The following is a 26,732-nucleotide window of genomic DNA, read 5'->3' as shown; positions in this document are numbered from 1 at the left end:
TATCAAGCCTCTCTTACTTGACTGAAGGAGATGAGATATGGCACAGTAGCCTGCACCATCACTGTAGAGGGCCAGGAGGAGCACATGGTGGTGGGGAGCAGTTGACTAATAGTGTCAAAGCAAGGCCACCTCCATTGTCATGCTCCTGACCTTGGCCTTGCATTGACCCATGAGGGTACCCCTCTTCCTTAATCTAAAATACTTTGAAAAAAACATCATTTGCATGTTTTTGAGATAACTGTTCCCCCTTCCATAGCTAACTTTTAGTCATTATGACAAGAAGTGAGAAAAATGTGGAGGTGTTCAGCCCTCCCCCCCCCTTTCTGGAGCTGGAGAGTTATATTCATCTGGAAACAGTTCAGTTGTAGAATACTTGTGAGTCAGGCTTTCAGGATACTATGCCCACAACATGTGTGTTTTAACCTTCCAAACATACTTCTTGTCCACAGCCCCCTCATCATAAGCAGTGTGCACCAGGCTGCCACATGGTTGCAGGTTATACCTCATCTTGGTGGGTATGACAGTTAATCTCGATTATGAGCATGATGTGATATAAAATCACTGCTGTGGCTGATTGATTGGTAAATAAAACACTGATTAGTCAGTAGCCAGGCAGGAACTATAGGCGGGACTAAGAGAGAGGAGAACTGGGAGAACAGGAAGGCAGGAGGGGACACTGCCAGTGGCCACCAGGACAAGGAAGATGTAAGGTGATGGTAAGCCACGAGCCACATGGGAAAGTATATATTAATAGAAATGGGCGGAATAAAAGAGTAAGAGATAGACAGTGGTAGGCCTGAGCTAATGGCCAAGCAGTTTAAATAATATAAGTGTCTGTGTGTTTATTTTATTAGTGGGCTGTCGGACTAACAGGGTTTGGCAGGGGCTGGAGAGAAGGTCTCCAGCTACAAATCACCATGGAAACAAACCTCTGGGAATGTCTTTAAGAGAGTTTCCAGATGGGGCTAATTGAGGTGGGAAAACCCACCTCCTTCCATCATGGAAGGATCCTGTTCACATTAAAGGTGGGTATCCCCAGAATGTATGAAAAGGAAAACACTAGCTAGGCAACACCAACATCACTCTCCATTTCATGAGTAGAGATGTGATGTGACTAGGTGACTCATACTCCCGCCACCATGCCGTGCCTGCCATGATGGACTTCCCCCTCCAACTGTGAGCCAAAGCAAATCTTCCTGAAGTTGCTCTTGGACAGTATCTGTCACAGCATCACAAAAAGCAACTAACACAGTGAGTCATCCCGCCACATGCCAAAGGAAAGCAAGGCCACACTCTGCCACTCACACTGGCCCATGAGAGGGGAGCAGAAGTCTTCTCATTCAGAGTGTCCCCTTCCAGCCATGCATCATGACATGACGTTCTTTTCCTACCCTCTTCATGCCTCTGTCCCTTCATGTCTCTGTGTTTAATGGGTGCTGTCAGAAAGGCTACCAAGCAAATGTGTTTAGTGTCTTTGGGAATGGAAGTTATGAGTTAAGGCTTCTGCCAGATTCAATCTTGGTCTGGGCATGATTGGAAAATGTGTGTTGTGGCCATCTGTCTAGAATTGACTGGGTGGAACACAGGGACTCGCCACGTCTGAGACAGGGTGGCAATCACATTTCATGGAAGAAAAATGGCAGTGAGCAAAACATGGGCGCAGACACCCACAAATTGAACTGTTAGGAGCTTTCACTCTCACATTTGTACAGTAATGGGTTTTCTGCAAGAATGAGCAGAATTGCATTCTCCATGGAAGTCTTCATTTATTTAAATACATGCATGTGTTGTGTGTTCACCACAGCCTCACCCAGATTTGCCTTATCCAATGGAATCAATTTTTAGATTTTCATTTACCAAGTTAAAAATTTGTTTTAATTTGGTTTTCTCTTCTTTTAAAATTTGCTTGAAATATGATTTTTGCTACCATTTAAGCCATTCCATCTGTTTTTCTCTTACTCCTTGTGTTGAGTTTCAGAGAGGTGGGGTGGATGTCCAGCATGACCATGTTTTGAAATAGACACCGTGGTAGCCACAATAACTGTGGTACTAGGTACCTCCTCCCTCATAGATTGCCAGAAAACATCAATCAGTTGGCTCACACTTTACCCAGACTGCTCTGGGGAGCAGAGCCTGAGGCTAGAATGAATAGTGCTGACACTGTTTAGGAGCTGAAAGCTCAGGGTGGCTAGGGTGAAAAATAAAAAGGAGTTAAGGCAAAGAAAATGCTAAGCAATCTCATGCATTCCTGCTGGCTGCAGCTTTGGGGGGACTTAAAGAGGCACAGCTGGCCTCCTAGCAGGGCATTTGTGTGGCACACATTAAGGGAAATGTGCAAAGGAAATTCTACTATGGTTCGCTTCTCAGAAAGAAGAAAAAGGAGCAACTTCTATTCCCAGGTCCTGCTGCCTGGTTTCTGTACTACTGCTGCATGTTTCTGCACTTGTACTGGATGCAGAAGTTTTGGATAGTCAAGCTGCTCCTCCTTTCTTCAGCATGGCATATGCATCCTGCTTCTCCCTGAATCTCCTGGTGACTCTGCCCTTCTTCATTCCATCCCACTCTCTCCTTGTCCACAAGTCCTGCCTAACCTCTTCCTGCCTAGCTATTGGCCACTCCGCTCTTTATTAAACCAACGAGAACAACACATCTTCACATTGTACAAAAAGATTATGCCACAACATCCTCCCCCATTCCACATATGTCTGTTGCTGACATTCATTAGAGCTGACCTTGTTCTGAGTTATTGTTTAGGTAGGTGTGCTGCTGACCAGTGGTAGGAGGAACCCTGGAATGTGTTCCTTATTCCTGGAAAACAGTAGTGCAGTGGTTACTTAACTACAACTCCCCTGCAAATGCTGAGTCAACCAAGTCCAAGCCCCCATCACATGAAAATATTGAGAGTCTGATTATTTCCATCAAATCAAAGGTTTCATTCCATTTATCCAACTGAAAGAAATAAGAAGTTCATGTTTCTTTTTTCCTATACTGAAAGGGGAAAAAGTATCTTCACCTTTTAGAGAAAAATTCAATACTAATATCTCATACACATGTAAATAGCAGATATAGGAATTTTCATTGTTGTCAGTTTCTTTATTGATTGTTGAGGCTCCCCCTGGTGTCTGCAATGTACTGTCCCCAAAACACACCCAGGCTTTTCATCTTGATCAAAGGTGCAATAAGTTATGGTTTATTAAGCTGACAGGTGAGCAGGTGTTACAGAATTCATTTCATGATTTTCTTTTGACAGATGGAAGAGATCCTATCCACAGTTTCTAGGGGAGCTACATACACACAGATAAGAAAGCTGAATTCCAGATAATAGAAAGACATTTGCTTCTCAATGAGACAATCTTCAAAAATGTGTGATTTGGTTCTGTTTAGGTAGTTTCTTGATCATTTGGCTGCCCTGGTGAAGACTAACAACCTTCTGTCCATTGTTCTAGCAGCTACAATATTTGTCTTTACTCATGTTCTAAGATGGATGTGTAGACTCCTGCTGTCCACCTTCCAGACCATGGGAAAGAGGTGCCTGGCAGTGTCGAGCTCTGTTTCTCTTCCTTTTCTGTACCTTGAGTTCACTGGTCAATATTTAGTCAAATGGGTAGTCTTTATAAGAGACTAGGAAATTTTGTTTTCACCTTGAATGACCTTGTGCCCTGTGAAAACTTGGATTATTACTAAAAATGGGAAGGAAGAAGTATTAGGGAGTGGTTACCATTTGCAGCTCCACAAATAAACAGGCAGTTGTCAACAGAAATATAAATACTCAAACAACTTTAAAAATAAAATCATTAGTCATCTTTTTAGAATGTAAAATAAGATACTTCTCAATTAACAGAAATGAAGTGCAGAAAGAAAGCAGTCAAGGCTGTAGGGATGAGGTTCTTAGGGCACTGATTTGGGGGAATGGAATGTAACTAATCAGAACAGTTTGACACTACCCATAAAGATAAGTACACAATCCCTCTTTCTTAAAAATGGCACTCCTGCCGGGCAGTGGTGGTTCACATGCCTTTAATCTCAGCACTCAAGAGGCAGAGCCAGGCAGATGTCTGTGAGTTCAAGGCCAGCCTGGTCTACAGAGTGATTTCCAAGACAGGCACCAAAACTACACAGAGAAATTCTGTCTCTAAAAACCAAAAATAAATAAATAAGTAAATAAAAAGGCACTCCTGCTTCCTACAGATGGAGTTTGGATGATGGAACAAGCCACTAAGTGTGATATTATCTGCAATACTGAAAGCCTGCATTTAAAAGGGTATTCTTTATTTTGGCATGTGTTAGATACTTTTCTCTAGCCATTTGCCTCTCAGCAGAAGTTAGTAAGGATGACAATTATAAGATAGACCAACATGCACAGCCTAATTCAGACATGCTTCAGAAGTTTATTTCAATGTTTCCTTCCATGTAGACACTGATACTTCCTACTCTCAGAAATTAACTCGGGGGATGAGACTGTAGGAGTCTGAGACACATGGGTTTAACGGTACTCTGAATCTGTCCCATTGTGACTTGTATACACATCATTTTTAAAGGGTTTCCTGTCTGAACGCCTATGCTTTATTTACCCCATTATTTTTCATGGTTTGAGTGAACAGTCAAGGACTCTTGAGATGAAATCTCTGTTCATAACAGAGCTTGGACCATTGTATTTGAATGAAGTGTAGGCTTTTAAGAACATACCACCAGCTAGCTGAGGGCACTGGGGCAGTGATGGAGATAGAAGCTTGTTGATTGAACACCCCTAACCCTAAGCAGAGTGCTCAAAGAATAGCATCAGAGTACGTATACCCACGTCCTTCAGCTCCCCGCGCCCTCCCCTGTTGTTACAGGGCCTGACCTGTCCTCTTCCCTCGTACCAGGCATCTGAGCCTCCCCAGTTAACTATAGGTCTCTAAGTGTGCTGTAGATCCAAGTCCTTGCCTTTGGGCTCTACAATGCCATCTAGTAAATTACCTGGAGGATGACACACACCCTACAATTTTGTTTTGAAGAATTTTTTTAATAAATATTTTTATTTTATAATTATTTTAATTTTATGTATCAGCCATGGATTCCCCTGTCCTCCCTCCTCCCACCCCCAACCTTCCCCCCAATCCACTCCCCCATTCCCACCTCCTCCAAGGCAAGGTCTCTCCTGGAGAGTCAGCCCAATCTGGTAGATTCAGTTGATGCAGGTCCAGTCCCCTCCTCCCTGCACCAAGGCTGAGCAAAGTGTCTCAGCATAGGCCCTAGGTTCCAAAAAGCTAGCTCACACACCATGGACAGGTCCCGGTCCCACTGCCTGGGGGCCTCCTAAACAGTTCAAGCTAATCAACTGTCTCACTTATCCAGAGGGCCTGGTCCAGTTCCATGGGGGCTCCTCAGCCATTGGTTCACAGTTCATGTGTTTCCAGGCTATAGAGCTAAACAGAGAATTCTTAACAGAAGAAGCTCAAATGACTGAAAGACATTTAAGGAATTGCTCAACATCCTTAATCATCAGGGAAATGCAAATCAAAATGACTCTGAGATACCATCTTATACCCATCAAAATGGCTAAGATAAAAAACACTGAAGACAGCTTATGTTGGAGAGGGTGTGATGCAAGGGGAACACTCCTCCACTGTTGGTGGGAATGCAAACTTGTACAGCCCCTTTGGAAATCAATACGGCGCTTTCTTAGAAAATTGGGAATCAACCACCTTCAAGACCCAGCTATACCACTCTTGGGTATATACCCAAGGAATGCTCAATCATACTGCAAGGACACATGCTCAACTATGTTCATAGCAGCATTGTTTATAATAGCCAGAACCTGAAGGATTTTTCGTACTCTCATAATCCTGCTGACTAAATGCTACTTGAAAGTGGGGAAGATGCTCAGTCTCTCCCACTTTCTCTTAAATGTCTGTCAACAAGACCCCAGTATGTTACCCATATTGAAGGCGGGAAAAATCTCTCGTTGGAACTCTATGACACACGTGTGCCAACATGACATCTCCAGCCTTTTGGCTCACTGGCACCGTGGTAGAGATTTCTTTGTCAGTGGTGCATTTAGGCAGCTAGTAGATATGCTAAATCCAGAAAACTAACGAAGCTGCGTTAGATTCTCCATAGCTCAGTTGTTTGTTGTTTTAGGAGCCAACTTTATCTAAAGGGGATTTAAAGGACAGCTAAGAGGATAAATCCAGTTATTTAGGGACATCACTTTTTCTCCTCTAATTACTTTTTATCTAATCAGATACTTTACTAAATTCCCAAGAGTTCTAAGAGTTTGCTGAGACATGTGAAGGATTGCTAACTGGGGCTAACTGGGGCACAGCATCTATATGACTGCTGCCCACACTGAATAGACCATAGAAACAACACATGCATTTAAAAGGGTCAAGTGTCAGCTAAATTTAAGACTATCTCCCACAAGTGAGAAAGAGTGTGTTTACTTTTATTTCCTTAAGGATTTCATACTATGCTTTTCAGGTGATTATGCTATATATTTCATATACTACATATGGGCTCATATAATCATGTATGTAACTCTACTGGGCCTGGGGCAAATGGAGAAATGAGCAACATCATATGCCCTGGTCCTCAGTAATTCTGCATCCTTACTCTCTGCCCTTGACTTCAAATTCTGATCCTCTATCTTGTAGCATGAATCTTAAAGAGTCTTGTTAATAAGAACAAACCTGGAGCCAGGTATTAGGATGAATGCTGGAAGATCAGAGAAACAGAACAAGCCACAGCTACCTCACCTTGCCAGTTCCTCAGGTGATCCTGTTTTCTTAGACTGTAAGCTTCTGAGTCCTCATCCAGAATGGGTCTCAGCTGAATTGTGCTGCTCAAAGCCTAAAAGCTTAACCAGCCAAATGCTTCTGGTTTCTGGTCTTCACGCCTTATATACCTTTCTGTTTTCTGCCATCACTCCCTGGGATTAAAGGCTCACTTTCTGGAATTAAAGGCATGTGTCACCAAGCCTGGCTGTTTCCAATGTGGCCTTGAACTCACAGAGATCCAGAGGAATTTCTGCTTCTGGAATGCTAGGATTAAAGGTGTGAGTGCCACCATTTTCTAGCCTCTGTGTCTAGTGGCTGTTCTGTTCTTTTACCCCAGATAAGTTTATTAGGGTGAACAATATTTTGGGGAACACAATACCGCCACACTATCTAATGCCATTTACTCTCTCATACCATTTTCTAAGACCTATTAAACATGGCTGCCTTGTCTTCTGGGTCTATATTACTTAGATGTTGCTGCATTTAAGAAAATCAAACCACAGCTTAATGGCCAAAGAACAGAGTGAATCTAGTCTTGCACAGTTTCCAAGGGTCAGAAATTTGAGAAGAATTGACCAGATGATTCCTGCCATGGATATCATGTAAAGTCATAGTCAAGATGCCAGCCAGGGACAGAGTTATCTCTGAGATTGCCATGAGTTGGAAGATTGACTTTAAAGATGGTTCATGTAGGTGACAGCACAATCACTGTTGGCTGTTGCCAAGAGGCCCTGGTGCTTGCTCCATGGCATGTTCCATCGGCTGCCAGGGTATCCTCACCACCAGGGATGCTTGTTTCCTCAAAACCTGAAATGAAGGCGAGAGCAAGCAGCAGCCAGCCATATTTCTGAGAGCATGAAGGCATATGCTCTTTTGTCCAGTTTTCTTGTTTTATTGACAACAGCCCATTCAATGTGGAATGGAACAGGAGTTAGGGTTGGATCCTTTGAAAGCATCATAGAGATTTCTTACCAATGAGCCTGGTTAGGTTTTCTACAACTCTAATCAAACTTCAAGTGTTCTGCACTGTGTTAACTTTGTCTTTGTCCTTCCCCTGGCCACTCTACAAGATTGTGTAGACCTTGAGTCCTTGCATACACTCCTTATTGTATCACTTTAAGTTTCCAGCACGTTGCTTCTCAATGTCCATCACATTTGCTGAGACTCTGGAACCGCGTGCTGTACTTTCACCAGGTGAATGAAGCTCCAGGGCTGGGATCCATGAAGAAATGAAGGAAGGATGGGGTGATGGCAAAGGAAACAGGAGACAGACTGGAGTAAAGTGTGCAGATTACTGGAGAGATACAGAAGCACTGATGTCATTTTTGTGGATACTAGACAACAGGGTTTCCTGGTGTGTGACACCATGCCACAATAAGCTGCTTTGGCTCTCATTAGAATGACTTGCCATAGATTTTGTCTTACTGAATTTCCTTCGGTATTGAATATTTACTGAATGTTGTGTGAAAGAATGGCCTGTGTATCATTTCTTCAACAAAACAGGGAATCATTGCTTACAAACAACTCCTCAGTAATGTCAAATAACATGTTTGCAATTATTTTTACATAAGAGTGAGAACTTTATTTAACCTTTAATTAACTGCTCTGTGACTTGGCTCAGTGGGATAAAATCACTACTAGATTGATCAAGTGACGTTAATATATAATTTGATCAAAGGGCACAGAAGAACATCAGGAGGAACAAAGGACCCAGAAGGAATAAGTCCAGGCAGGTCTTTCTCAAAAGTGTCACACACACCCATCGTTTTGTTCCCGTTACTCAGTACAGCTCCTAGGAAATTAAGGTCAGAATTCTGAAAATGACCTCCATGAAGTCTTAGTACTTTTAGTTTCTCTCTTTCCAAACTTTCCTCTGAGTTAAACTCATTAAATCTCCCCTAGAAGGTTCAGAAACTGTCTTTGTCTGTTTGGACTGTCTTATCAGAAGACTGAATCCAGGCAGTGTATGAGCAGTAGGAATTTATTTCTGAAAGTGTCTGTTGAGAACATGCTTAGTGTTTGCGACACAGTGCCTCTCCAACCTTGCATGGTGGAAGAAGTGAGGGAACTCCTTGAGGTCCCCTTCACGACTGCACTAACCCCATTCATGAGGTCTCTAACCTCATGACCTAGCACCTTCTTAGAAACTGGCCTCCTAATATGGTGCCTTTAGGAACAACAACTCAGTATATGAAGTTTAAGGAGACATAGGCATTCGGAACACAGGAAAACCTTCCGTGAGTGCCACAGTCAAGAGAACATAGGCTGGGACTGTCTCCTGGAATCATCCCACACCCCTGTGGAGAGTCTGCAGTGTCTCCTCTGTTCACCTCCTCCCCCTTCTCCTCCATGTGTCTCGTGAGCATCCCAGTGAGCGCTTGTCTAATTCCCACAAGGGCTACTGTCTTACTCACTTTTCTCTTGCCGTGGGAAAATGCCATGACCAAGGCGGCTCAGAGAAAGAACTCTTCAACTTGGCTTATGGTTCCAGAAGCTTCACCAAGTCCCACAGGTTGTTATTTGCCTCCTTGGGTCACATTTGAAACTCCCCTTTCAGGTTTGCCGTCTACAGGACATTTACATGTTCTCTCACGGCCTCACTGGTGTGTGTTTGTGGTGATAGCTGGTTAGCCAGCTAAGGCTTGGTCTCCCACAGTGCCACCACCATTATAGTTGAGAACATCTTCCTCATCGCTTATCTGTGCAGACAAAGGTGAAATGTAGCTGCTACATAGGTCACACTTGGTGTGTGCACATGTGTGTGCAGTAGATGAAGCTAGAGGGAAGAAATGCTGTATTCTATAGTCCTCAGAAGGAAAACTGTTGGAAAGGGAGAGGTTGAAAGTTCAGAGCAGTTAACCACGGACCTGGAGGTAGGAATCAAACCAGAAGGGGCTACAGTGTGTTCAGAAAGGAGGATGTTCATCATCATGCTCAGACATATTTAGGGACTCACGCTCAGTGTAAGCTGACTGTGGGTGTTAACACACCAGGGGGTGCTTTTCCACTTTCTGTGTTGGGGGCCACTTTGAAATAAGTGAGATAACAGAATCATTTAAACCGTTGTAGCTGTTAAGAAATTATCTGCTATAATGCTAATGTTTAACTGTGGTGGGTATTATGTTCCCTGAAATATTGTGTGTTCCCCGAAATAAACATATCTGGGGTCAGAGAACAGACAGCCACTAGAACAAAGCCAAAAATGGTGGCTAGAAAATGGGTCAGAGCAAGCTATAGCAGAAGTTGGGTGGTGGTGGTACACACCTTTAATCCCAGCACTTAGGAGGCAGAGCTAGCCAGATCTCTGAGTTCAAGGCCACTTTAGAAACAGCTAAGCATGGTGACCCACACCTTTAATCCCAGGGAGTGGGGGCAGAAAGAGAAAGGTATATAAGGCATGAGGACCAGGATCTAAAAAGTAAAACCATGCAGTTAGTTAGGCATTTGGTTGGTTAAGCGTGCAGGCTTTGGGGCAGCACAGTACAGCTGAGAGCCATTGGGATGAGGACTCAGAAGCTTCCAGCCTGAGGAAAAAAGGATCACCTGAGGAACTAGCAAGGTGAGATAGCCGTGGCTTGTTCTGCTTCTCTGATCTTCTAGCAATCACCCCAATAACCTGCCTCGGGTTTGTTCTTATTAATAAGAACGCTTTAAGATTCATGTTACATTTAACCTTGATTATTTTTTTCCTAGGGAAAGGACTTTTTAAAAACAGATCTTGTAAGTGCTAATAACTGGGTGTGAATGGACGCATTAGTATTCTCTCTTTACTTAGGCAATAGGCTTATCTATATTGACTGCAAGACAATAACACTATTGAAATGATCTGAATGAATGATCACAAATTAATACAATCAATTTATCCTCTTCTTCACATAAGCACATCATTTGCCAGCAAAATAATATGACTTTCCAGGAGATTTATTTTCTTGTAAAGTTGTTTATAGACTTCATAACTGTATTAGTTACTTCTGTATTGGTGTGATAGACTACCATGACCAAGAACAGCATAAGGATGACAGGGTTTACTTTGGGGTATAGTTCCATAGGGAAAGAGTCCATCATGGCGGGGAAGGCATGGCATGGAAGCAGGAAGCTGGCTGGTCACATTTTTGTCTGCACATAGGAAGGACAAGGTAGAGCACATGAAGTAGGTCAAAGCTATACATCCCCATAGACCACTTACAGTGACATATTTCCTCTAACAAGATTCCACCTCCTAAAGGTTCCATGATCTCCCCAAACAGTGGCACTAACTGGAGACTGAGTATTCAAACACATGAGCCTTTGGGGGCATATTTCATTCCAACCACAGCATAAGGGAATCCAAAAATTTTAAGATTTGTATATATTGATTTATTATTAATCTTATAGGCACAATTTGAAAAATTGAATATTTTCATAAGATGAAGGTTATTGAACAGACAAAATTCTTAAAATAGAAAAAAAAATCCTGTTGGTTGTTCTCTTGCTTCTAAATTGCCCTTTTCCATTTGCTGGGGTAATGGGACTGGTTGTTGGGCATAGCTTCTTTGGTGCAATGATCATTTTCCTTTTGACTTTGGCAAGTTCTTATTTTGTATATTATTATAATTAAATTCAAGAGACAACACAAAAGCTTACAAGGCCTGCTTCTGTGGGAACATCAATGTAATATAAAGATGGTATCAGTTGCATGGAGGGCAGAGTGGATAAGGAGAAAGAACATGTCCCCATGCTGTGTGGTCAGTATGTAGTCAGGGAAGGGCCAGTGAAAATAGATACTAGGGGTATCTACATTATCTACTTTATGGATATGGTGAGTGAACAGGTTAATTGGGAATCAGGGCAGACTTCTAGCAACTGATTGATAAACTTACTGACTTATATAAATCAGCACAGTCAATGTTCTATACAGCTCATGGAGTGCCCCCATTGTTTAAGGTATCACCTTGGAATGGCTGAGTACAAGGTTGGACAGCAAAGGACTGGCACAGAGCATGTGCAAAGCAACCATATTGTAGCATTCTCTCCACCCTGGAGGTCCCATAGACACTTCTTCTTTGTCTGTGCAGGAGCCCCGTCCTGGTCTTCCAGTGTAACCACCGCCACGTGATCTGTTTGGACTGCTTCCACCTGTACTGTGTTACAAGACTCAACGATCGGCAGTTTGTCCATGACGCCCAGCTTGGTTACTCCCTGCCGTGTGTGGGTAAGACAAGACCTGTGTTCTTTCCTACCTCTTACTATTAATTAATAGCAAAAGAGCTGGTGAAATGGAGCTATTAAGATAGGCCTAATCCTGGCCAAGGAGTTGAAAGTTTAAACATGGTCACTGCCTAGTAAGAAACTTGAGTTAAGACACAAAACTCCAGGCAGCTGTGTTACACTAGAATCTGCATGCCTGGCCTAAAGGCATTGAAAATAAGCTTGGATACTATTCATCCAAGATACAAAATGTGTCTGTGGGTCTGGCTAATGGACTCTGGATACAGCGCAGTTTTATCCAGAAGTTTGAGTAGCAGTCTTCCACCAGAGGATCTGATGTTGGGTATCTATCTTCTCATGTGCTTCTTGTCTATACATTCATTACAGTGTCTACTCAGTCCTTTGTTTTGTCCATGTTTAAACTGGACTACTTGTCATTTGGTTGTTTAACCGTAAGTTTCTGGAGGAGGAAAGGTGGCCCAGTGGTAAGGGCACTTGCTCCTTAAGCCCGGTGCTTTGCGTTCCATCCCGGAACCCGTAAAGCCAGAAGAGAACCAACTCTGAGTTGACCAGTCTCACCTGTCTGCATTCGGCCATGGCACACATGTGCATAAACAGTAATAATGAATGAAAGTTTAAGCTATCGAGATACTAGATTTTATGATTTGTTATGAGTGTTTATCCCTTCCTATAATTTATCTGTTAACCAATCATTTTGGCCAAGTCCAATTTATTGATGTCTTTCGTTCTTTTAGTGTCAAATGTTACTCATTGCCGTATCTGAGATAATGGTAATTTACTTCTATGGTTTTCTTGGATCGTTGACCTCTTCTATTAAGTAGCAGATGCATTTTGAGTTACTTTTGTGTCTTTAGCATGTTTGGTGTCCCTGGCTTGCCTTATATATATATTGTAATTACTATAAAGAGATTGAATGTGCCCACACTGATTTGACTATTGTAACTAAACACTTAGACATCGTAGCACTTGAATCAATGCTTAAGTTTGAACTTTGATATATTTATCTTTTGAGCTTTAGTGTGGATCGCAGAAACCTGTCTGTGCCTCTAAACGACACAGATCCAAACAGAAGAGGCTGATTGCAGTGTTGACTCTGGAAATCATATTGCTCATTCTTCAATGTTTTTATCTGCCAATCATGAAATGAGGTTTTATCATAGTTTACATATACGTGTATCAGCATATGGATTAAAATGACCTGAAACATAGCATGTTTTTATATTTAAAAAAAAAAATCAAAATCCAGAGAATCATTTGTGGATCAGCAAACAACTTTCCATTGTATAAATTTGGGAATGATGTAAGCAGTGCCACGTGCCACAGTGTCCATGTGGAAGCCCCAGGACAATTTAAGGGCTGATTCCTCTCTCTCCACCATGTGGGTTACGTGGATTTCAAGTACCTGCTGAGTTATCTCACTGACCCCAGTATCATTAATGAAATAATTTCATATCGGTCAATCATTTTCCTCACTAAATCTTAGACTGTGGAAATATTTCTAAGGTACCAGTTTTAAGACTTTTTTCACACTCAAGAGAGTAGTTCATCTTTTTCACATTTCTGAAATGCCAGCCTGTAATTGTAGAAAAGTTTGGGCATACAGAAGCCAAGAACAAATTTATAGTGAGACTCGATGGACCTTCTATTCATGCAGCACAGCAGGGTGGTGTGTTCTTCTTAGGACCGTTGCACAGGGACTGGAATCAGGCATTTCTGTGGATCCTCTGGCCCCACCAGGGCAGGCTATGTTAGGAGTTAAGAGGCTGAGCGCTTCCCTGGAGTGCTCCTCACTCTTGGGTTTCTCCCTGTCTTAGCCTAGTCGGAAAAAAAAAAATAGGTAGAAAACATGAACTTCTAAAATACAGATTACAATGTTAGTTTACATGGACTGTTGCAGTTTGGATTCAGGTTTGCAGAATTTTTATTGGAAATCACCAATGTTTCAACTGTTGTTCATTTTTCCCTTGGCAATAATAATAATCATCCCTCTTACTGAGTGACAGCTGGATCATTATGCATGAACACTTTCTTCAGAACCTTGCCTTTCCCCTCAACACTGTGCATCATTATAGTATAGCGATCACTCCTAAATAAGATATACTCCTTCCATTCTTCAAAATATAATATCACCGAATCCCATTGTGTACACACACTATTTCCTCTTACTGCTGAACACTTCATTTTCTTCCTTTTTTTATTACACACACTTCTGTGACTAGTTGACTGGTGTGGGCACAGATTTTCCTATTGCTATCAGTGTCCCTGAAATAAGTTCCTTGTTGGGGGTGTGTGTGTGGCCATATCAAGGGGTCGAAGGCAGAACATGTATTTTCTTCATTGTTTCCCACCTCCCCTCCCAGAAGCTACCGAGAGGCTCTCTACCACTTCCCCACTGAGGAGAGGGCAGAGATGCTTTTCTAGTCGTGTATTTGAGGGATGAGCGTTTCTCATTGTTTCACTTTTTTTTCTAACTTCCACCTCTCTGCATGTCTTTTCCTCAGTCATTCGTAGATCGGGGTGAGTTAAATGAATGTAACCTGCAAGGTGTGTGTTCAGCATAGCACACGGCTCCCAGCCCCGGATAATCATGGCAGTGCTCTGAAAGGTTAGATCACTGCTATTTTTTTATATATATAAAGAATGCATATAGATTCGCCTTGGTGTTGTTAATTCTTTGTCAGAGTTACCTAAGACCTGTGTTGAGGGACTCTCCACCTGGCCAAGCTACCAGGCCGAGCCGTGTTATATAGACTCTAGGTGTGTTCTAAATGCCTATTTGAGAATTACCTAATTCCATGTTGAACTAAGTATGTCAATGAGGTTGAGGTCCTTGAAGCTGCATACCCTGGAGTTTGTCTTCTTGTTTTAAGAGTGAGTGAGGGGTGGCATTAATAAACTCCAAATTCCCTGTTCCAATGCCTTCTTCTGTTTCACCACCTTTGGATGCTGCATTTCCTTTGTTGGTTATTTAAACATGATACTCAAAAGCTTGCTTTATATTTGAAAAACGTCTCCCTAGTCTTGAAAGTTTACTTGCCCAAACATGGCTCCCCTATCACATTGCCAAGAAGCAATAAGCCCCCTATTTGTCTATCTTCCTATTGAGAAAGAATGAGGCAAATGAGCACAAGCTGGGACAGTCGCTGAGCTTTGAGTAGACTCCACGCAGCACAGTGCATTCCAACACTCGCTGCTTCCTCTCCTCAGCTGTTTTCACGTATGTGTCCACATGTCCCGCCAAAACTACTCACTCAGGGCAGTGTCTGTTATCATTCACGTTCTCTTTTTGCAAAGTTGACTTGATGCTATCTGTACATGTTTTCCCATATCATGTGAACGAGACTCCAGTGCCACTAGATGTTTCCTCATTGAATGAAAATCAGCTGCTCAAGCGAGACATTCTTTGCATATATTACTTCTTGGTTTGAAACTGGTCTAGTGTATTGGTTCCTCATTCTCCACTTCATCCAAGGTAGACTACACACTCATTCTAGGATCCTTTGTTAAGAACAGTGCTACCTGAATCTTTGGTGTTGCTATTTTCTCTTTCTGCTCATTGACTTTGCTTTAGAGACAATTCATTGGCAAATGAGTTCTTTAAACTGACTCAATGGTTTATGCCTAGTATAAGTATGCATATTATAATGTGAAGTACTTTCTGATGCCCAGGAACAAAAGTGGGTCACCCTGCTAGGGTGTATATGACTTACATTTTCAGTTGCTATGTCAAAATACCTGATAATAGCAACTTAGGGAAAGAAAGTTTATTTTGGGCTCATAATTTGAGGGGACAGTCCATCATGGTGAAAAGACACTGAGGCAGTATCCTGAGACAACTGGTCACTTTGCATCTGCAATCAGGAAGCAGAGTGGAGAATGTTAATGCTTAGCTTTCTTTCTTCTTTGTAGAGTCCAGGTCTCCAACTCATGGAATAGGTCTTCATATCCTAGTCAAACCTTTCTGTAAATGTTATCATGGACACACCTGGTGATTCTTTGCTTCCATGGTGATTGTAGATGCAGTCAAGTAGACAGTGAAGATGACCATCACAGGAAGTGCGGTTTCCATTGCACTGAAACCTAATGTGGCTGTGACTTCACCCTTTGTGTCTCTGGTGCCAAAGTCCATCTGTGCTGCTACTGCCCTGTTGCCTAGTTTCTTGCTGGGACTGATTTGCAAACCCTGGTGACCATTTCAGTCATGTGGCTCTTTATAGCTTCCCGTGCCCAGGCCACACTTGAGCACAAATAATTGATGGGTTACTGGGGAAGGCATCAGCACTTAGTATGCTATAGGCAACAGGAATGTGGACAAAAGGCCATGCCAGCAGTGAGTGCAAAGGCCTCTGCCTAGGTCTGCTTTGGCCCTCATTCTTTTGGTAAATGTTCTAGAGTTTAAAATGAGATGGTCAAACACAGGCAAAACAGCCTGTTTCTAGAGCCTGTGACAAAGTTTTATATACAAATTGGGGCTTCAGGGAAACCACATAGTACCTCTGCCTTTCTGTCACACCTGCGGGTGATTAGCATTGCATGCTGGGAACTACTGTATCTGCTGTCTTTCTGTCGTTCCTGTGGTTATTAACATTGCATGCTGGGAGCTACTTTGCCATGTCAGTGGACTCTCTCAATGTACTCTCACTAAGTTGGTGGAGCTTCAGAATTTGGGCTGATTCATTTTAGAACTCATGATATGAAGACTATGAGTGACACACATATGACTCATCCTTCCTGCACCTGAGCAACACAGGTTTCTCATGACCTTGGAGTTCCATAGGAATGGTTTCCACCTTCCCAGTGGCATGCCCTGGACATTGCCATGACTGACACATGTATTTGGGTCTGGGTTGCTATTTTTTTACAGTTTGCCTTTTGCTCTTCTGGTCCCAGGCCACTTTGCATTTAATTTATGTGTTCAAACTTCTCATCACAATGACAAATTACCCTCCAGAAGCAGCTGAAATGAGGAAGGATTTATTTCTCCCTGAGTTTCAGAAGTGTCAGTCCTGTAAGAAATGAACACTATGGCCCATTTTCAGTCTGATGTGTGCTCAGAGCTCATCACGGAGTCACAGATAAGCAGGAGGTTCCAGGCCCTTTGCCTCTAGCTGACCACTGGAACCTGCCAGCCTCAGAGCTCTGAGAAGTGGGGAGCTACAGGCAGTTCCCCATGTGACTGAACCCACCCTCAGAAGAGGGGCCAGTCCCAAGCCCCAGAGTATTCATTAGATAAGGCTTTGTGTCCTGAACTAACAGAATGAGGTTTTACCAAGGGGCTTTGCTGGAAAGCTCAGGATTGTTGCCCCCTGAAGTGCCAGCTCTGGGGGAAAGAGGACAGGCATTTCTTACAGTCAGGGATTTTAAAAACCTCTGTCTCACACCAAAACGCCACACCAGCCACTTCGCCTTCTCTCTGCCACGGGCCCTTTCTGCAGAGTGGTATGTTTAAAACTTTTACACACTCATTAATCTCAGATTTGTGTAACAAAGCAAGGGTCTTGTTCTCCACAGTTCATCTGGACAGGGAGTGGATGTCAGCTCATATCATGGTGGCCAGAGAGCAGAGGGGGAGCATGGCTGTGCTGTAGGACTTCCTCCCATTCCTTCTTCATTCCCTCTGGATGCCCAGCCCCATTGTATGATGGTCCCCACCTTCAGAGAACGTCTTCCCCTTCGTCCCTGTCCATCCTCTCCAGAAATGTTCACATCAGTGTGTTTCTCAGTCCCATCAAAGCGGCATGAAGATTGTTGTGTCAGCTTTTCCTGCAGAGATAGGAACAAACGTCTCGTCACAATAGACAGAGCAGAGAGGACAGACCAAAGTAAGGGGTCCAGCAAGTTCTGGCTTGGTGAGCCTATGGGTTTTTTGGGGGGTATGTACTACATGTGGGTGGGGGCTATTTACAGAAACATGAGTCACCCCCAAACAGCTGTGTTCCTCCCTATCATGGATGACACCTCAAGAAAGCTTTGTGATAGAGCCCCTGTTTCAGTAAACCTGTTTTCTGAACACTCTAGAATTTCCCATCACCACTTGCTCCTAGTGGAGAGTTGGAGGGAGTGTTGGCTAGAATCCTAGGACCTTCTGCTTCATCTTCCACTAGAGAATGTCAGTAGCTCTATTACTACTACTGTAGACCCAGCTATCACTGCATTAGTCCATTCACTCAGTTACCAAGGCTACCCCTGGACCAAGGACTCTATTCCAAAATGGCAATGGGATGACCACGTCACCCGTGGAGGAAAAAGCCATATTGTAAAAAAGACCACCATCATGTCCAGTCTCCACAGTCTCCCAGGGTCCTCAATGTCTTTGCTCACACTGTTGCCACACCAGACAGGTGGTGCTTTTGAGATGCGGATATACTCCTGATGTCTATAGAGATGAAGCCTGGGTTTCAGACAGCCAGTGAGGATGCTAACCACACTGCACAATACGAAGAATTGTTCTCTGGCTTGTAAGTGTTGTTATCCTGGATATATACAAGGAATTAAATCAATATGATTCCTAAAACCACATTGGAAAATTGGGGAAATTTACCCACCAAGAAACCACCACTTTTTCTCTTATCTTTAACCAAAGTCAGTATTCTTTCTTCCTTGAAATTAGACCATCCAAACTGCTAAATTACCCAAAAAAGAAAGCAGTTTTGATGGTTTTCTTTTTATTTAGAAGCCTGGAGTAGTGTAAAGGAGGGCTCGTCTACCTTCTATGAATAAAGCTATCCCCAAAACTAAGTGGCTTGGCCTGGCATGGTGGGTTGCTATGGGGCCTCTACTCTCCAGCATTACTCAGAGACCCCCTGGTGATTTCTGCTATCTCATGGTTCATCCTCAGCAGCTTTCAGTGCCTACTAAGTCATGGGTAGTTAGGATAGGAGCGCTGCCCATGAGCCACACAGATGAGGTAGAGGCCAGGCAGTGGACTACACCGCTTCATCCCATGTTCCTTACAGCACAGTCCCAGATCCATGGATGCACATAAAGTCTACAGTGTGCACTGTGGCCTGGAGGTGTGGCTTGGGAGATGGAGTCCAGTGCGTGCCCATGAGGAAGCACAAACAGGGCTGCAAGCCGAGCAGCCTCAGCCCATGTTCAGACTCTGGCAAAAAGCACACTTCATCACTTGACTTTCCTGCATTCCTCTCCCTGCCAGCAACAGAAGCAACACTCCATCAAGTCACTTCATTATAAGGAGTGACTGGTACACAGACAAGGGCCAGAAGAAAAGATGTAGGGCAAACCAATGCTGTCCCGGAACTCATTCAACTAGATCAACAAGGGCCTGTCTATCTGGCCATCCATCTGGCTCTGCAATTGCTGCCTTTATAGAACTCCTACTGTGGATGCTCAGGGAGGAGTTTTATGTTCACTTGAAGCATGTACCATCCTTCGTGCATTGCAAAGGAACAATGTCTCTGTACCTCTATGAAACAGGCTGATTCTCAATTTGCTTGAATATCTGTGTTCCAAACTCCTTTTTTGTTCGTTCTTCCTACTCTTTCATGTCGCAAGTAGTTAAAATTAATATTCTTTTTTTGGTTTGTTTGCTTTTGAGACTGAGTCTCCCCACCTAGCCCTGGCTGTCCTGAAACTCACTATGTAGTCCAGGCTGACCTTGAGCTCCCAGAGATCGACCTGCCTCTGCCTCCAGAGTACTAGGATAAAAGGCGTGCACCACTGCACCTGGCCAAAAATAAGCAATTTTAAAGAAACTATTTTGTTTGTTTGTGTGAGTAAAATCATTTTCTCATTTGTGTGAGTAAAATGATTTACTGTGGAGGGAAGAAAGAAGCACACACAAAGCTGGCACCCGGTGCACTAACAAATTGTATAAAATACAACTGGGAACGAAACCTCTGAATGTTAGGGTAGTGCACACATCACCACTCAGTGACCAGGATTACTACTGGAAATGGCAGTCTGCTGGGAAAGCAGTTTGGTTAAAAAAAAAAATCTATCCAGGATCAAGTTGAACGCTTAAAGCTGGTGAATTTGTTATTTAGGTATGTACACATAGGTGGTGACGCTATAAGAAAGGTCATAGGATGCTTCCAAGCAGAAAGGAGGCAGATATGACTGGGCAGGTCACACGGGGACCACTGAGCTGCAGGCAATGCCCCTACTCTTGGTCTGGGGGTGGCTGCTGAAGCTTCCTGTTACCTGCACCGTGTGCCCCTCTCACCTGTGGGTCTCTTATGAGCTGCTGTCAACTGTTTCCCCTCAGTCCTGAGGGCATCCCCCCTGGCAGCTCGTCCCAGGGATTAGATCAGAGCACATTGGTGGCTGTGAAGCTCCTGAGCTATGGCTGGCATAGTGTAGCCGACGAGGAGCTTAAACGTATGCAACGGTGTGTACGTACCGGTGTATGGCTCACTCTGCAGCCTCTGGTGTTTCAGGAAATAAAGTACATACTTCGTCTTCACAGGCTACAGATTTTTGTCGTAACTTTACCTGTAAAGAAAGTAGGGCTATTTATACCCTGTAGGTCAAGAAAACTTAAGTGTGTTTGAGGCACAATTTGCTTTAGATTTTAAATACACACTTCCTGACTGAGCCCCACGTGTACATTTTTAATTGCTCTATGGGTTGTTAGGTTTGGGAGAGGGAGGGGAAGAGATTTCTGAAGCATCCTTCAAGGGAGATTTACCAAATGCCACTGCAAGAAGTGCTGCAGGGGTCCAAAGAAAGCTTTATTTTGCTAGACAAAGCAATCTATTCTTAAAGGTTTCTGAAGGAAAGGGGGTCCTGCACTGTGAGGAAGCAGGTTTAGTCAATATGTGATCTGAGCTATGTGGAGAAGATAGGGGCAGCAGGGCACAGATGACTTAGGTTATATAGCAGAAGTCACTTTTTCTCTAGATAAGGGGTGGGGCTCTGCTAATGTATAAACTGGAGTCAGGCCGCCTCCTGCCAGGAACAGTAGGGGGTGGGTGTTCTTGTCCTGCTCACAGCCCTCTTTGCTTAGGGTGTGGCATACCTGGATGCTTTCCAACTTAGGTTGTGTTCCTCAGCCACCATGATCATCCTAGATGATGAATATATATAAAATCAGGGCTTTGTGTCTCTGTATTCAGTGATGAATATTGTTTTGTGTGTGTATATTCACACACACTCACACACATACATTTAGTAACTGTGATAAACTTTATTCTCTCTCACTGTGTGATGTCTTGTGTTAATGAGACTTCAAGCATAGAAATTGGTGTGAGCTGGTGACCTCCAACTGTCTTCCAAATAATTAATAATGTGCTTAGAGGGGTTGATTTACATATTCATGAGAATTTAGACCACTTGGTTCCTAAGCAGGACAGTGAAAAAGTTTTATGTTTTGAATGCACATCAATTTAACAAGAAAAGGCGTGGTTTAATAGTCTAATGTCAGTATGATAATAATGTATGATACCGAACCAGGTAGTTACACTATGTGTTCCCATTGAAGCCTGCATGTTGTCCGGGTTATCTTGTAGGTTCTGTTCTACTGAGCTTGGAGAAGTTAAAGTCTTGTATTTTCTGTTTTTTCTTTCTAATGTTCTTGCCTTCTTTGCTCTCCTCTTCCTCTTTGCTGTCAGTATCAGGTCTTTCCAGGAAGGGCTTGACCACTGAGCTACATCCCAGCCTCTGTATCAGTGCTTTTCAAATGCTTACACAGCTTTTGTAATAGGTCACTGTATTGCCTTGTTTGGGCTGTGGTAAAAAGTACCTCACACTCAACGGCTTAAACGATAGAAATTTATTTTCCCACAGCTATGGAGGCTACACATTCAAGATCAAGGTTTCATTGGGTCATTTTTCCAGCTGGTAACTTTCTGATGGCCAGTTTCCTCCTTGTGTATTCACATGGCCCCTGCCTGTGTGTGTCTGTACCCCAGTAACCTATTCCTGTAAGGACATACCCAGTTAGAAGTTGTCTACATTCCTTCTTTAAAGGTCCAGTCTCCATTTACAGTGACATTCTAAGGCACCAGGCCTAGGACAAATCTTTAATACAGATTTGGTTCAGCCTCTCATTCACCATCTAGATTCCAAACTAGTTTCCAGATATTATGTATTCAGAGAGGATTGATTGAGCATGAAGCCTGTTTCTAACTACTGTTCAGCATGGTTGAAATAGCATATGGATATGCTTATTCAATTTTCCCTCAAAGCCCTTCCTCCATACATCAGCTAGTTCCTGGTACGTCAATATCCAGTACCTGGGCATACTGGGGCCTGTCTACCAAGTGTCTGCTTTGAAAGTTTAGACTCACCAGCACAAATTTCAGGGAGGATCCTCTTACTCCACCTCCATTTGATATAGAGGGGAACATTCGGTATACTCTAAGTTCGCAGGATCTGGATGACATCTGTAATCATATCTCGGTCCTTCATTTTCCAGAATAGATGGTCAGGATCTTCAGCCTCTATAAATGTTTTTAATAGTTAGAGATTTAAAATGCTGCCACCAATGGAATCTCGGCTGTAATGGCTCATAGCCAGTTGCAGACAGTTCTTGTCCTGAGTGGGTATTTCAAATGGTGGGTGTTTCTCTTCTGAGTAACAATGATCTTTTGCTCTCCCCTCCTTTGGGCCTTGTCTGTGTCTTCATGGACAAGCCTGATCTCCACACCCAGAATCCAGCTGGAATAGAGGGGGTGAAAAAGGACATGCATGTCTTTCTGACAAGCAACTGTGCACACCCCTTGCCACCAATGCAGATACAACTCTTCATTATGAACCCTTGTCCTGAAGGCCTCATCTCTCTTGGTTTCTTAAGCTGTGGTGTGGCCATTGGCCAGTCCTATTTGACCATCTGAAAGGGAACACGAATAATGTGATCTCAATAAAGGCTGAGAATACAGAGTTCAGCTCGACACTGACAGTATTCATTGGATGTCTTTGTGTCTCAGCTTCTATGTGGAAACTTATAACTTGGTTATAAGCTACACATGTAGGATTCAGGTCTATGGAAAGAGGATAAACTCCATGTTTAGATGGTGCTGAGTAAAAAAAGGCAGACCTGCTATGCTGTGTAACAGGCTTGAAGATAATTCTGAATTCAAGACAATTAAAATCGAGTCTTCTATAACAGTAGCTAGCTGGCACACTTCCCACCAACTAACCTGTATGGCAGCTTCCCTGGCATCACTGTTGTAACTCCAGCTTCAGAATGGGTACCAGGAACTTGTGATTGGCACGAGGAGCCTGGCATTGCAACTTAGGCTTCTTTCAAGTTTTGTGGTTAAAAAGTAAAACTTGATTTTTCTGCTTGATTTTATTTACTTCAACATAGTGATAAACTGTGGAAACAATCATTTCCTTTGAAATGAACATGACCATTATCATCGTAGCAAGTATAAAATGGTACATGAATGTTGGGTTGTAAAAACAGTTGAAAGTTATCAACAACTTCCCTTAATAAAATCATTAAATTCAATTTCTACTACAAGACCGATCTTTCAGACTATCTTTAATAGAGGTCTGTCCATGGGGAGGCAAGGGGATGCATCACTGAGGTCTCCATAGGTTGATGCTCCTCTGACTGGCAGCAGTCCTGGCTACCTTGATCATATTGTGAGTATAGCTCCCAAGTCATTGCTTGAATGTTTGGGTATCAGGAATCTCTTAGCTTGTATGATTTTTGAGCATATCTAATAACTTATTTTGCAGAAAAAAATTAAACTAGAATTAAAGAAAGTAAGAAAACAACGAGACCCATTTTTAATTCCAAATCAATTTGTATCTTAAATGAATCAGGTGTACATTACTTTTCTATATGAAATAATGGGAAACATAATTTGTATATACATCTCATTTTGGGAATGTCACCACCAAAGACAGAGACAGCACAGACTCTGGGTTATAGCCTCCTGTGGGGCTCCCATACCAATCACATCTGGGTATCAAGCCCTACTTCCTCAGATGCGAGGTTTGAAAGCACTCTTCTACCCACCACTCCCAACCCCAGCCAGGACCACTTCTGCTCTGAAGCAGGAAGAATGGCTTCTATAGAAACACAGTCAAACTCTTTCAACAACCTCAGCCAGTCATGGCATCTATCACTGCTTCCGTCTCTGCTGTGATAATCCCCGAGCAGATTCCCTGTGTACCCTCAGATGCCGCAACAGACACTAGCTTCGCCTAAGAGTGACATCCTTTCTTGCCCCTGCTGGTCCCTCTAAGAGAAATGGTAATAGTTTTTCCTCGGGGTTCCTTCTTTGAGACCGCCAACAAGATGAATTCATTAGTTAATTGGAACTCGTTCTTCAAGCCAGCCCATGAGTGTGGAAACAGTTCTGTAGTAGAGTCATGAAACTGGTCCCAACTCTCTCCCTAACTAAACTCCTCCTTTATTTGGTCAAAGTAATCACTAGTTATGATGTCATGGGGAAGCAGATTTTGTGCATTGCCTCAATGAAGCCTCAGGATGATTCTGTATGATTCATACTGACAGTCAACTCCGAGACAAAGAAACCAAGGCTCCCAGGAGCTAAATCTAAACACTAGCTTGCTTAACTCCAAAGCTAATTTTCCCTTTCCACCGTTATTCATGGAACTTGTTTCACACCAGGGCCTCTGTTGCCACAGGGTTGCTGTGGTCCCTGACTGCTGGCTCCTAAGCCCGTCACTTCATTTGATGTTGGTCAGATTCCAGGTCAACAATCACAAGGAGATCCTTGAGTTAGAGGCAGTACCTCCCCAGTCTCCAACGGGTAGTTACAGCTCAGGGCTTATCAGTGTGTTCACAGAACCACAGGCAATCATTGTCCATAAGTCAATTTGAGTATTAATTTCAGCTGAAGAGAAGTTGTGGTGAGTGATAGTGTAAATACAATATACCATTTAGATCAGTGGTTCTCAACCTTCCTAATGCTGCGACCCTTTAATACAGTTCCTCATGTTGTGATGATCCTAACCACAAGATTTATTTTCGTTGCTACTTCATAACTGTAATTTTGCTACTGTTATGAATTGTAATGCAAATATCTGTGTTTTCTGGTGGTATTAGATGACCCCTGTGAAAGGTCATTTGACTTCCAAATGGATCGTGACCTATGGGTTGAGAACCACTGATTTAGAGCACCAGCAGGTCCTGTTTAGTATTTCACCAAAGTCATACCAGGCAGACACTTTTTGAAAACTACTTAATATTCTATGAGTAACAAAAGAACTGTAAATCTTTTTCTATATTTAAATGTCTTAATTCCAAAATATCAAAGATAACATTTTATTACTATTTTTGGATTTGTGCTGCTTGGAATGGAACCCAAGGCTATGTGCTTGGGTTTCTAAACTTTTATTATCCATGACCCCTTTCCACCCAAGAAATTTTTATGTGATCATGGATATTTAGGCCTATAAAACTGGTGAAAAAATCTAACATGTATGAAGAATTAGTTATCAAGAAATTTGTTTTAAAGTGGTTCTTCATTATATAAATCAATCATCTTACCATCTATTTAAAAATGAAATCAAGTGTACATAATAATGAGAGGGCTATGTTCTTTATCTTTCTAGGAAGAATTGAATCTTGGCTGAATATTTGGTCCTGTAAGATATAGAACATCTTCAGCATTTCTCAGAGTTGATTTTTGTTTGTTTGTTTTTGTTTTTTAATCATCAGTACTGAGAATATCACTTCACAGAACTACGTAGCACAAAATGGCAGAAGTATGTTTAGGGTCATTTCCAAAGTTATTGGAAAGTCTATTCTAATCCTAAGCCAAATTCATTGCATGATTTTTAAATGAAACTCAAGTCAGCAAATCAGACGGTATTTTTTTAAAAAAACAAACCTTCTAGCATAGTGCAATCCAGAGAGACACTAATTTGTTGGTTCTAGGGTGCAGAATGATAGTATGAAAACAGTAGATGTCATGATTGTCTGTGATTAAAACCTGTGTTTGTCAGAGCAGAAACTCCTCTGTGTACACTAAAAGCACTGCATAGCATGAGGCAGGCTCAAACCCTGCCACGGTGTTCAGGAAGCATCACTGGTGCCACACTGTGTGGCAGAATATGAAGTACAAAGGGCACATGTCATGTGGTCGGAACTAAGGCCACAGTAAAGTCTCAGAGGCAACACGGGCCAGCCATGCCAGGAACATCTTGGGATCATCAGGGATCTAATTTTAAATTAATACGTGTTCGTTGTTTGTTCAGAAACTCTTCACTGTGGTGAAATTTTTACAAGCCACGCCCACCCCACATTCAGTTTCACGCTGCCATGCAGAGTCATGACCCACATTTTAAGAAGCTGGGTTCTGTGTCATGACGTCCAGCCCCAAAGAATAACTTCCAACTGCTCTCTGTACTGATATATATATATAGAAAAGAAAGCTGGGTTTGCTCGGGTTTCAAACATTGTGTTATGGAGTAGAACAGTAATAATGGACCAGAGAGTAGAAGAATTAAACAATGCACCCTCTAAAACTCCTCAAGGCAGTTTTAGGCAGTGTTCTTCCTCCTGTTTGGACTGTGATACACCCTATCGGTTGGACCATGTTTGGGGTGAAGCTTTATGGTCCATATTACCCATAACTGGGTAATAAAAGAGCCCGGTTTCATAGGGACAAAGAGCTCCCATTGGATGAAATTCCACCACCATCATCAGAATTTATTCATCTAATAGTCTGCTTGGACAGTGCTATTCCTGGAAGAGGCTGTTGTTTAGGTCACACGCAGCTTCTGTAGCTGTCACTGTAACAGCAGGAGTAACTACCTACAACGTGTGCTTGACTTTGCCTCTGTGCTAAGTATAGCACGCCAGGTGTAAATCAACAACGG

The 26,732-nt window shown here is 42.7% G+C and overlaps 1 protein-coding gene across 1 annotated transcript in view; it reads left to right on the top strand.

The window, feature by feature from the left end:
- Positions 1-26,732, top strand: part of Prkn (parkin RBR E3 ubiquitin protein ligase) — a 1,200,313-nt gene that overhangs the window by 788,295 nt on the left and 385,286 nt on the right. The window contains exon 7 of the mRNA XM_036169262.1: positions 11,813-11,949. Coding sequence (XP_036025155.1) covers positions 11,813-11,949 — 137 coding nt within the window. The remainder of the gene's footprint in view (positions 1-11,812; positions 11,950-26,732) is intronic.

Source organism: Onychomys torridus, chromosome 19 (assembly GCF_903995425.1).
Source record: "Onychomys torridus chromosome 19, mOncTor1.1, whole genome shotgun sequence".
Lineage (NCBI taxonomy): Eukaryota > Metazoa > Chordata > Mammalia > Rodentia > Cricetidae > Onychomys > Onychomys torridus.
The sequence above is the reverse complement of the archived record's forward strand: the minus strand, read 5'-3'. Positions and strand labels throughout refer to the sequence as shown.